The following is a 12,587-nucleotide window of genomic DNA, read 5'->3' as shown; positions in this document are numbered from 1 at the left end:
CTCAGGCGAGAAAAAAGGTCAAACTTGTTGTTGAATATATAGAGAAAAAGTCATTTAACTTAATTTTTCACTTTTCACCAACTTGATTGGAATGTCATAATTGCATCCTAAAGTGTATAAAGGAAATATTCCCAAGAGCTCAAGTTTACTAAAACTTTAAAAAGACAATACAATTTTAGAAGTCGTAACAGGCAAAGAGAAACAAATAATAAGATTGCATCAGAAACATTCAGGTTGAATCTTTTTAGAGAGATGCTAATTTCAGGTCTTCTGTAGAATTAAAAAAAAAAATTTTGTTATGATCTCTTTTAGGAGTCCTTGCTTTCTGGAATCCGTTCACGGTCTTATTCCTGCTCATCACCCAAAATTTCTTTAGGAAAAACTCGGATGGTGCGTGACTTTGCAGTGTGCAGTTCAAGTGAAGGTGAGCTTTATTTACCGTCTGGCTTTGAACGTGCTCTGTTCCAGAGCGTCTGTTCCAGAGCCCATTTTCAGGTAGAACATAAAATATACAAGAGCAGCAGGCAAAACTTGTCAACTCTATTTTCATAACTGATTTTTCTAAGCTTAGCAAAATCTTTTTCTCGTTGGATATCAGTCAAGTTATAGACTTGATTTTGGTAAAATTATGTACACAACTCTGTTGCTTTATTCTTTAAATAAAATGTTTTCCTCAAGAATTAGCATAAACTTGAATTTATTCTGGGTTCCTTATTGTGAGAGTTTTAGAGGATTTTCTTTAAGTAAATTATAAAAGTTACTTTTGCCCTATATGTAAATTGCTGAAATAATCTAACTCCTCAGAGGCAAAGCATTGCAAAATAGACTTTATTCCTTTTTTTATTTAGCAAAGGACATTAGAGCGTTGAAATAACAGAACATATTTGAAACATGGGTAAATATATCTCAGTGTTTTTTGTGACAGTATAAGCAATCAGAAATATAACTTTTATGCAGTAAGATTTTAATTAAAATATAGTATACCTACAGAAAGGGGTGCAGGTCATAAGCAGATAGCTTGATGAATTTTCAAAAGTGAATTTGGATCAATAAATAGAACAATTATAGCTACCGAGGTGCTGCCCTCGTAGCCTCTCTCAGCCACCTCCCCCATTTGCAACTTTATTTTGAAGTGTAATTATTTCATACTTTTTGTACATATTATGTAATAACTACATTTAAGGTGTATTTGTGCCAATCTGTAATATATAGCCTTGTAATTTTTTGTCACTGTGTTAGATAATGCCTTGGTCTATCATCCTCGAGTCTTAAAAAACTCAGAAAGCAAGAGGCGTGCTTAAGTATTCTCAGTTTCCCAATGTAGAATATCCTTACTTTTTTTTTTTTTGAGGAAGATTAGCCCTGAGCTAACATCTGTCACCAATCCTCCTTTTTTTGCTGAGGAAGACTGGCCCTGAGCTAACACTTGTGCCCATCTTCCTCTACTTTATATGTGGGACGCCTGCCACAGCATGGCTTGCCAAGTGGTGCGTAGGTCTGCACCCGGGATCCGAACCAGTGAATTCCAGGCCGTTGAAGTGGAACGTGCGAACTTAACTGCTGCGTCACTGGGCTGGCCTCCTACTCCTTCCTTTTTTTTTTCCTCCTTTTTTCTTATTCTTTATTGCATTGTTGTCATTACTTTGATTTTTAAGCTATAAGGGGCAATATTGAAAGCATAATTGTGCTTGGAACTGCTATCCTAAAACAATGACTGACTTATTGAACATCTCCCATACTTGTTTGTTGAATGAATATGGTAGACAGGATACATACAATACAAAAGAAGTACACTAGGTGTGTTTTTTCATTTTTCTTTTTCCTTTTTGGGAAGTCTTCTTTTTTTTTTTTTTTTTTGCTGAGGATATTCGCCCTGAGCTAACACCTGTGCCAGTCTTCCTCCACTTTATATGCGGATCACCCCCACACTGTGGCTGATGAGTAGTATGGGTCTGCACCTGGGATCCGAACCCACAAACCCAGGCCACCGAAGCAGAGCATGCCAAACTTAACCACTATGCCACAGGGTCTGCCCCTGGGAAGTCTTTTTGGAAGAAGAGAAAGCAAGACTGATGATAAATGTCAGTTTTAATTTTTGGAATGGGGAGATGGAGATAAGGACTGAGAGCAAGAGAAAATACAGCTACCTTGAGAGGACAGGAAAAGAAGCTGGAATGAATTTGCCCTGGATTTTTTTTCCATACCATGAGTCTTTCTAGGACCTCCAGGTCTCCCTAACCTAGTTTAGGCTGGATTCCTTCTCCTGGCATCTTGACACCTTTGTACTAATAGTCCTGGATGGCAAGTTAACTTTATACCATTACTCTTTGGAAAACATTTTCAAGTCTTCCGTGCAGTGTGCAGAATGATGGCCTTGCCTTTGTATCTGTAGTAGCTCTGATTTTTAAAGCTAGACTGTTCTGAAGTCTTGTATTGTTGAGCAGATAACTGAGAGGAAATTGATATGTTTTATGAATTCTTTAATCAATAAGGAAGGGTATCTTTGCCTTGCATACAACCCTTAAATCTTTGCATTTGAATTAGAAAGAATAAAAAGCTGAAACCTTTGGATTTTCTGTGAATGAAAGCTTGTCTTTAGACCATATATTTAAAAACAGGGCCATTTGAATGGAGTTTGACACTCTCCAGAAGGTAAGAGTTACAAACAGGCGATTTGATTTGAGGCTGCACACTCTATGTACGAGGTTCCCGTGGATATTCCCGCACGGTTGCAATGATTGGGTGCTGTAATACAGACCTGCAAAGAGAGGATGGTCTTTCCTTTTTATTCTTATTTGAGATATCCTCTCATCCTTGTCACTTCCAAAGGGTTCCTATCGCCTCTCATGGTTTTTTTTTCTCCTGACCCATGACTGCAGTAGCGCCACTTTATTATTTAATGATTGTATATTCATAAAACAAAATCCAATCCTATTGTTCCCTTTGGTACATTGTGGCTTTAGATAGAAAGGAACACTGTCACCTCACCAAGATGAAGAAAAGTGTTCTTCATGTAAGATTTGAAGAGTGAAGTGAGTGTCCTGTTGAAAGTTATTGTGCTCTGATGGATGGAATCCCACTAGACTTTGTTCTCTTGCCTGAGTCTGATGCTATGACTTTATTAGCTTGATTATTTTAGACATGCGACTTATTCTCTTGGCACCTCAGCCTGTTTACAATAAGGATGATAATTTCTGCCCACGACTTATTTTGAGGGACCCTTAATAATGGCAATAAAAGCCTTCAAATTCTTCAAAGTAGATTTTCTATTACTTACAAGATAGTATTACTTCCACATTGATATTTACACATTTCAGGGGATATTTATGTACTGGTTTTCCTCCTTATTATCTGGCCCATCTCCCTTTTTCAAACTGGTTTTGCCTCTTCACCCTTCCGGATTGTAACGGTTAAGGCTTTGTCCCTGCTCTGTAGATGGTGTGCTCCACAGTGGCCGTTCCCTCCTTCGGTCTCTCTCACTGTCTAAGTCAGTGTCTCTGCTCCATCTCTGTAGTAAGTACTCCAGTTCCGGAAACAAGATGGCGCTAAGCTGCTTGCATGGGCCTGCCCCTTCTACCCGCAATGAGTCCAGTGGGGAAGGTGGTTTTCCCTTCCCCGTGAGCCACGACGCACATCTCTGACCTGGCTGCTGCTGGGATTCTGTACAAGCATTGCAGCTGTGTTAAAATGGACTCTTCCTTTTGCTGGGCTTCAAACTTTTCTTTTGAGCTTTGCTACAAAGCAGTGAAGATATTTATTTATTCTGTATGTTGGGGAATTAGTGTTACGAATAAGGAATGAAGCTCTGGTGAGAAATATCCAAAAAGATAGAGCTAATTTTCTGCACTTCTGAAAATGTTTGCTGCCCCTTGATGATGCTAACTTAGTTTATGAAGTTGTTAAATGTTGCCACATGTTGGCCTCCTCTCCATTCTGTCCAAACTAGGGAAAGTGACAAAGCTATCCGGAGCAATGCCCTACCTATGTAAAATGACATTATTTTCTAACTGGGTGTGTATAATGATAAAATATGGTTGAGTGTGTGCATTTCAGACTAACACATGACTGCTAGTTTGTCTGCCTTAGTTTTCATTTTATTGTTCTGTGTCTTGTAGAGCAAAGAGCTTACAGCTTTCCGGAGCCACCAAGAGAAAAAAGGTATTTTAACTGTTCCAAATTTCCTGAGGGATGGTTTGATCCATCTTGAGAAATGTTTGCACATCGCATCGTTGCTGATATCTGTGCAGTATTTCGTGAGAGGTTTCTATGCAATGAGTCTGCCTGAATCCTTTCTCCCTCTGTGATCTTTGTCAGCATAGGTTGGCCAGCTGCTCCTTTCTGTCCCCAGATGTGCAGGCCTCAGGACTGGGGTCAGAACATTTTTGGGGGGTTATTTTCAAAGCCAAAAACCTCCAGTGTATAGGACCAAGAAGGGGGCAGTGTGAGGACCACCTGGTTTAGAAAGATGCAGGTTCTCCCTGGGTCTGTCTGCCAAGACAAGAAGACTTGCTGTGGTAACAAGCCCCTGGGTGGTCAGTTATAGAATGTGCCTAAACGTCTCTGCCCTCTGTCTTTTATGGAGCATTGCTTAGAAGTGTTAAGTTTGGAACAAAGAATAAATGAAGAAGAAAGTATTTTAAGCTTTAAATAATACCAGTTTTCTGACTGGTAGTGCAGATTTGAAAGCTTTAAGCCTAGCTTACTTACTGGGGTAAAGCTTGGGAGGCTGACTAGTGAGCAGGCAGGATTGTTGAGTTCTGTTGATCTTGATTAACTTAACTGCTCACAAGTCACACTGTGAAATAGCCCTGGGGTAATGTCAGAAATGGAGTGAACGCTTGGCTTTAAGAGACCATGCGAAAAAGAGGAAAACGGTTTTAATTTTCGTGATATTAATGCTGAAACTCAGAAACCTTTTAATATATGGATCAAGATGGACTATTTTGCTTTGAATAAAAGTATCAATAAGGAAAAACCTCCTTTTGTTCATTCTTATTTGTTTGAGACCAGAATGCAAACTTTGCAATGATAAAAACAGAGGAAGACTAAGAATGCCCTTTAAGAATAGGATGATGAAGATGACGTCATGACAATGACAATGATGAAAGCAAAAGCAGCAATAACGGACCATCACTGGGTGTGCCTTGCACTGTTTTACATTTATTGCTTCATTTAAGCAATTTACCGACTATTTCTGGAATTTGCTCATCATCCTGGTCATCATTTAATTAGCAGTCTTCTCTCTGTCACCTTTTTAACAATTGGAGAAGTAATGGACTGATTCTAAACATTTTTTTTAATCAAAAATATTTATTTTGCATTAGGCGAGGGATTTAAAACTGGAAAGGCCAATGTCATCATTGGTTAAATACCACCGTAAAAAAGTCTTTAGCTTGGATGTGATGTATAGGGAGTGTCTCTCTTTCTTATTCCTCATTTTCTGTCATTCCTGGTTTTTCTGTTCTCAGTCTGTCTTGGTCCACATCCTGAAAGTGTCTGACGTTATCAGTCATATTCCCTGGTGTGTCTAGTACAGCAGACTTTCATCTCACCCACTGTGTTCCCGATTCCCGATGTCTTGTTGGACGTGTCCATGAGATCCCTGGCCATCCCTAATGCTCTGCTTTGGTCATGTTGTACGTATGTACTTGAGGGTCTGCCTACTTTGGAATTCTCTTATTTATATTGATCTCTTAGCTTCTCGAAAAGAATGCAGCCAGGTTAAAGGGGGCTCACTCCAGATCTTGGAGGCTCATTTCTGCAGGAGCGGACACTCCATCTATCCCAACTTCTTAAAAATTAAATGGCATGGCCCAGTTATTGCTACCATCTATCTTAAATTTACTCCATCTATTACCTTCTATTAAAAAAAATTGAGCATCTGAGTGTTCAAGAAATCTCATTGTATCAATTTTCAATTTGGAATAGTGGGAACTTTTTTTTAACGCTTAGATGCCCAGTTCTTAAAAAAACGAATAGGTTGTAGATATAATCGGTTAAAGATTAAGATGTTGAAGATCCATACTCTTAAGATATTTTAAATATCTGTTTACCTGTTAGAAAGGTGATACCCAGACAGTCTCTGAGGAATGAGGCTTGTGAAACCTTAGTGGGTGATTCCATTGGTCATCAAATCAATAATAGAGCTTAGGCGTTTGTGTTCTGGGATGTTGAAAAGAGTTTAATTTTTTCCAGATTCTTGTAAACTGAAAATCTATTTAAATTCTGTTGTGAAATCAGTTGAGGATTTTTCCCTTCTCAGTTCTTCTCTAAATTACGTAATTGTTAGATAGATGAATGCCGTGTAGTTAAATTAGATTTGAAACATGGAATCAGCAGCCTTCCACATTTACCCAGAGGCTATACAGTGTTACCCATTCTCATAATCTGACAGTGGATCGTGTTGATGATACTCACACCTCTACCGGGTTGGATGGTTATTTTGAGTTTTTAATATTTGTTGTTTCAGTATTTGTTTTTTTACTTTGTCATGTTTCAGGTCTTATCAACATTTGAGGTTAAAGATTAAGTGGTGTGATTTTATGTCATTTTGTAGAAGTATAGAGGATACACGGTAACTTGGGTTCATTTAGAGGTTTTAAATCAGAACTGAAACATTGTTATTGATATCGCCTTCTGTAGCATGGGGGGTGGGAGTAGAGTTGGGTAGACAGGAATTGATTTTCTTTTATTTGAGAGAGTTTAGTTGTGTTCCTGCTGGGAAGTAGAGGAGAAGACTTCTTGACCTCAGAATCCACATTGACCTTAGTGTTCTTTAATTCTGACATGTAGGGCTCCTCACCATACTGTTCTTCTCTCAGACACTGGATGGCATTTCGTGGGGTCACAAAAGGTCTTTCAGAGAGGATTCTTTCTAAGCTCTCAAATGTGTTTTTTCCCCCATTCCAAAAGTGAGCCTGTTGAATATTATGCCAGGAGTTTTGCAAATTAGGATGCTTAAGACACAAGTGGTATGGAAACTTATATGTTGACCAGTCAGTTACTGAGGAGGTGGCTGTGGAAGGAATTAAGAGGGTCGGGGACTTCCTTTTGTGACTCTGAGTAGTGGTGGGTATGTTCACTTCTATCCACCTCTTTCCTTTCTAACTTTTTCAACTCTCTTCTGTAAGTCGCAAACCCAGTTTCACTTACTGTGCAGGGTTCAAGTAGCAGGACTCACACCGTCCTCACTGTGCCTTTAGATCTGCAGGACCGAGCAGCAGCTCTGAAGCCATTTATTAGTTTTTTAAGTGCATTCATAGGTTTGAACTCTCAATTATCTAATATAGGGGTTAAACAACTTAAAGTTTTGTTTAATATGTACCAGGTAAGTATATATTATATTTAAGTGTGAGAGGAGCCTTAGAAATAATTTAGTCCAAGCCTGTCATTGATCAGATGAGAAAAACTGAAGTCTTAGAAACCTGTCATTGAACTCAACATTTTCGTGAAATGTAACCATACATATTTTGGTGCATATCAATAATAGGATTGCTTTGAAAAGTATTTCCCAGAGAGAAATGTGGGAGCCTCTATGCTGGCAAGTGAGCAGCTGGGGTGGGAGGGACTTCGGTTATGAAATGTTCATTTTAAAAAGAGTCTACGGAAGTGTTATCTGGTTTGACATGATGCTTAGGTTGATCTTTGATATACTCTCTCTCTTTCTCTCTCTCTGTAATAATATTAGAAATATAAGACTATCAGAGAAAGTTCCATGGGAAATATAACTTTCCAAAGCTGGGACTTGTTTTTTCCTAAAGAATGATGACAGGGATTAGAAGAAAATAAGTGATGTTCAGTGTGTTCACAGATTGGGTACAGTTCCCTCTAGTTTGCCTATTATTTGGGGGAGTATCCACAACCTTCTCTCCTTTACGACCTAGAGCATCTCACTGCAAATAGCCTGATTGAGCGGAGAGACTGAACCACAGGGCGGACAGCTGTTTCTCGAGCTGTATTGACAAAGAAAATTGTGTCTGCTGAGTATTATCTCTGTGTCCCCAAAATAAATAAAAGCCAGTTTCATAGTGTTATTTGGCTTCTCTGTGCCCTCGGAAAATTCTGATAACACAGTAAACAGGAAGATGAATGTTTTCAGAGTAAAATTATGTCTGATTTCTTTGATTTCTGCAATATTTTATTAAAAATTTTAAAGTATACAGAAAAGTTGAAAGAATTATATACTGAATACCTATTTCCACTACTTAGATTCTATAATTGCTAACATTGTGAGATAATTGCTTTATCATACATCTGTCCACCTATCCATCTATAAGACACATTTTTAATAGTTTCTATCTTTGTCTTTAGAATAACCATTAAAACCTGAAAAATATATGTGTAAAAATATATGTATAAAATATATATGTATATATGTGTGTATATATACACACACATTTGTATGAATATGCTGTGTTTTACTCCCTCTTTAAGTCCTATGAGCCGTGATAACAAATTCTTTTTTTGTAGAATTCAGGAAGAAGAATGGGATAAATACCTCATGCCTGCCAAATCGGAGTCTGAAAAATACAAAGTGAGCCGAACTTTCAGCTTCCTCATGAATAGGATGACTAGTCCTCGGAATAAATCTAAGGTAATTGAGATTTTGCACCTCTTGTCAATAAAACATATGTGACTGTTTCTCAACACTCAGTATAGTTCCCACTTTCCCTTTAAAATCACTTACCTGAGATTTTATACACGTATATTTGAAAACCTCTGTATTTCTTACGGAGTGTCGTCCAAGTCATTAGAAATACTGAGACAGCCACATGCTGGTAATATTACAGCTGGGCCTGACTGTGCTCCCGCTGTGCAGTCCTTAGATTCTGAGAGAAAACGTAGAGATTCTGTTTGCATGACTCCTGTAAGAAGGTTGCCTCTCAGTGTTTCTTTTTTCTCATTTTCCCCCAATTTCCTGCTGCTGCTGCTCTATTGAAGACGAAAAGCAAGGATGCCAAAGACAAAGAGAAACTGAGTCGACATCAGTTTGTTCCTGGAACGTTCTCTGGGGTTCTGCAGTGTTTGGTTTGTGATAAAACGCTCCTGGGGAAAGAGTCATTCCAGTGTTCTAGTAAGTTCTTGGCCTGGTGTGTGCTGTCTTTGAGCTTTGCCCACCCAGACTGTGCGAGAGAAGGGTGCTTGCTGGCGTGTTTGCGTAGACTTTCGTTGTAGGGCTGCTCATGTGATTTAACAACTTATCAGGCAATGGCCCGTGATGTGACGGGCAGTACCTTCTGTCCACAAGACTGGTATGCCTCTGCCTACTTGACCTCTCCGCTGGGGCATCTAAACAGCTTCTCAAATGTTACATGTCCAACACGGAGCTCGGCCTTCCCCCTCCTGTGCCCTGACAAGCTGACCCTCTCAGTTAATGGCAGCCCCATCGTTCCAGCCAGATGCTCATGCCAAAGATGGTGGAGTATTTCTTTACGCCTCTCTTTCTCTCTGTCCTACATCCAATCCTTCAGCAATCCTCTTGGCTCTTTCTTCAATGTATATGGGAAAGCCAGCCACTTCTTCCCCCCTGCCACAGCTCGCACCCTGGGCTGAAGCCACCATTTCAGTAGCTTTCTAACTGTTTTCCTTGCACTTTTACCACGAAAAGCACAGTTCACAAAATATCTGTTCTCAAGACATCAGCCAGAGTGAGTTTGGCAAGGTGCGTTCCACATCCTCCAGTGGGGACAGCATCCTTCCTCTCATCTCCTGAGGAAAGCCAGACCTTGCCCATGGCTGCAGGGCCCTGTGAGCTCCCCGCCTCATCTTCTCCTCTGCTCTTCTCCCCTCCCCCTCGCTCCCTCTGCTCCAGTTGCTTTGGCAGCTTTGCAGTTCTTGAAACATGCCAGGCAGGCTCCTGCGGAAGGGCCTTCCCTTCTTCGGGCAACTCCTCCCTCAGCCGTGTGGATGGCCCCCGGCCCTCCTTCAGGTCTGCTCGGGTAACACCTTCTCAGTCAGGCCTTTCCTGACCATCTGATGCTTGGCTCGTTATTTTTCCCTTTTCTAGCCCCTGCCCCAACCCCAGCATTTAACCTCATCTAACTTGCTATATGTTTTATGTATTGGTTTTCTTGTCTCCTTCACCAGAATATAAATTCTACGAGGTCTGGGTTTTTGTCTGTTGATTTCATCCTCTGCTGTGTCCACAGTGTCTAGACAATGCCTTGTGCAGAGTAGAGGCTTAGTAAATATTTGTGGAGTGAAAGAATAATTCAGCACGAAAGAATTCAGGCCCAGGCGGGTGAAATACATATCATGTATTTGGTGGCCAGAATTAAGGAATATCTGGGGCATGGGATGGGAGCACAAAGGGAAGAGAGGAGCAGGGCAAGGTTATGTGTAAAGTTCCTCTTCAAATGCCTGGAAAAGGATTAAGTTAAAATTCAAATGTTGCAGCCATGGTTGTGCATCTGATGGAAATGCAACCTGCGTAGGCACTGAAGGCAGGTTTCACCTTCTCACCGTTGAGCCTGTTTGTAATGACGCCAGCTCCACTGCGTGCGTGAACTTTGCTTTTTCCGACACTTGATTTCTTTCTTTTATGGGATCTGAAAAGGCATCAGCAGTTCAGATGTGATGTAATTCGCTGAGTGTCTAGAAATCTGCTGCAGTATCGTCAATGGATTGTTTCTGGCTCGCCTACATGTCAGCAGTCGGTTTAGATGTGCGATGGCGTGTGCTTCATTGGTTGTTCCCGGGGCTGGATCCCTTCAGTTGTACCCCAGCTGCATCCACCACCTGTCTGTCGTCTCATTTTAAGACAGACTCCTCAGGTTGGGTGCCATCCACTCGCTGCTCTAATGTCCATCCCTTCCGCTTCCTCCTTAGCCATCTACCTTCTGGCCTCTGTCGTCACTGCTTAGCAGGCGTCCTGCTGTTCACAGAAACTTGGAGTCGCTTCCTAGTCAGCTCTGCAAGTCTTTCCTCATTATTCAGACTCACAGATCTGTCTTCGTGATGGTTGCCCCTTCATTTAGGTAAAGGCTCTCCTTTCTGTGCACCCACCCTTCTGTTTCACCGCATGTATTGTCACCCTTTTCCGACCTCTGAGCGCCCTCCAAACTCAGTTCCTGGGCGATTGTTTTTTCCTTTAGTGTTTCTAAGTATAGTCATCCAATCTTTTGCTCTAAAATAGTATATTTAGACCTGATCTTCTTAGATTAATGTCTTTATCCCTCACTTTCTACTTCCATATTTCCAGTTGCCTAGAGAGGCTGGATCCCTGTGTAATTTGTGGCCACTTTTGGCGAATTGCAGAAGAACTATGGTACAAACCAAGACCATCCCAGCCACACTGGCTCAGAATGACCCTATCTGTGGGCATCGTCACCCAGAGATTGCATTGTCTCCAGACCAACGTGGCTAAAACTGACCTCAAAATCCACATGCAGAAGGCCATGCTTCCTACTGTGCTAGTGGCACAGCTCAGACCTTGGGCACCTTGACCCCTCTGCTCGTTTGTCCCCCAGCTGATCTTATTTGATCACACTTTCCTTTCTCCCTGTCAGCATTCTGGTAGAGTCTCATCTGCACCTTCTGGGTTGCTGAGAGCCCATTGTTCTAGTTTCCCTCCCTCTGGCAATTTTCGCTTCTGATTTATCCTGACTATAGTGACTACAGGAATCTTTGTACAATGCTACTTTCATCAGCCTGCATGCACTGAAGGATGTCTCTCCTTCTGGTTTACTGGATGAAGCCTGACTCTTCAGATGCATTGGGTTCCCTCTTTGTACCTGTTGACGAGTCCTTCCGCTGGTTCCCTTGTCAGCCTTGGTTTACAACCAGAGGCCTCGCCAGGCGTGCCGTCCCACCTCGCGTGTTCTCCTGCCTCTGTCCTGCGTGTTCCCTGACTCCTCTGTATCAGTCCTCATTTCTCACCTCCTCATGGAAGGTCTTCTGACCACTGTGGCCTCAATTCCTGCACATCATGCTTATGAGCCATTTATCTCGTTCTGTTTAATACTGAGTTATGTACAAGCTCTTTTGATTTTAGCTACTAGAACAGACTAAGTTCTTAAAGGACTATCGTCACACAATGATTCTTTTGTATTTCCTACAGCAGTTGTCACAAAGCTGGGCCCTTAGACACTCAGATGTAGTTAATGACTGATGGAAAGCGTAGGGAGCCAGCACTCACTGGAAAGTAAACTTTTGTTCAGAATACGTCCGTTCATACTGAGCGGTCAGGAGGATGGCCGTGGAAGTTTTAGTGGAAGACGGAAATTGCTGAAAGTACATAGGATATGTTTAGCTTTTAAAATAGTTATTAATTTAAAAAAATGCAATAGGATTCATAGAAGATACAAAGTTTAAGGAGAAACTTAAAATTATCCAAAATTTTACCACCTAGAGAAAATTTACCATTCGTATTTTGATGGAGTCCCTTATAATAAAAAAGTCAGCTTTTTATGCCATTGTTTCATTTGATGATGCCGTCAAATGTGTTTAGTTATTCTTCACTTTTTTAACGTGAGTTTTTTTCCAAATTTTTCGCAGTATAATGTCTCAGCGAGAATTCGTTTGCACACATCACTGTCCATGTCTTTGATTATTGCTGTAGATTAAATTCTAGAATCAGTAGGAATATA

At 40.8% G+C, this 12,587-nt stretch overlaps 1 protein-coding gene across 38 annotated transcripts in view; it reads left to right on the top strand.

Annotated features, from left to right (window-relative positions):
• ARHGEF28 (Rho guanine nucleotide exchange factor 28) overlaps nt 1-12,587 on the top strand; it is a 273,643-nt gene that overhangs the window by 185,032 nt on the left and 76,024 nt on the right. For 27 of the 38 annotated variants that reach the window (XM_070569821.1, XM_070569819.1, XM_070569840.1 and 24 more), the window contains 4 exons: nt 313-424; nt 4,116-4,158; nt 8,470-8,593; nt 8,941-9,073. In XM_070569821.1, coding sequence (XP_070425922.1) covers nt 313-424; nt 4,116-4,158; nt 8,470-8,593; nt 8,941-9,073 — 412 coding nt within the window. Of the gene's footprint in view, nt 1-312; nt 425-3,435; nt 3,514-4,115; nt 4,159-8,469; nt 8,594-8,940; nt 9,074-12,587 lie in introns of all 38 variants that reach the window. The other 11 variants (XM_070569810.1, XM_070569804.1, XM_070569801.1 and 8 more) reach the window with 1 other exon arrangement.

This window comes from Equus przewalskii, chromosome 13 (genome assembly GCF_037783145.1).
Source record: "Equus przewalskii isolate Varuska chromosome 13, EquPr2, whole genome shotgun sequence".
Taxonomy (NCBI): domain Eukaryota; kingdom Metazoa; phylum Chordata; class Mammalia; order Perissodactyla; family Equidae; genus Equus; species Equus przewalskii.
Note: the sequence above shows the minus strand (reverse complement) of the source record. Positions and strands in the feature narration are given on the sequence as shown.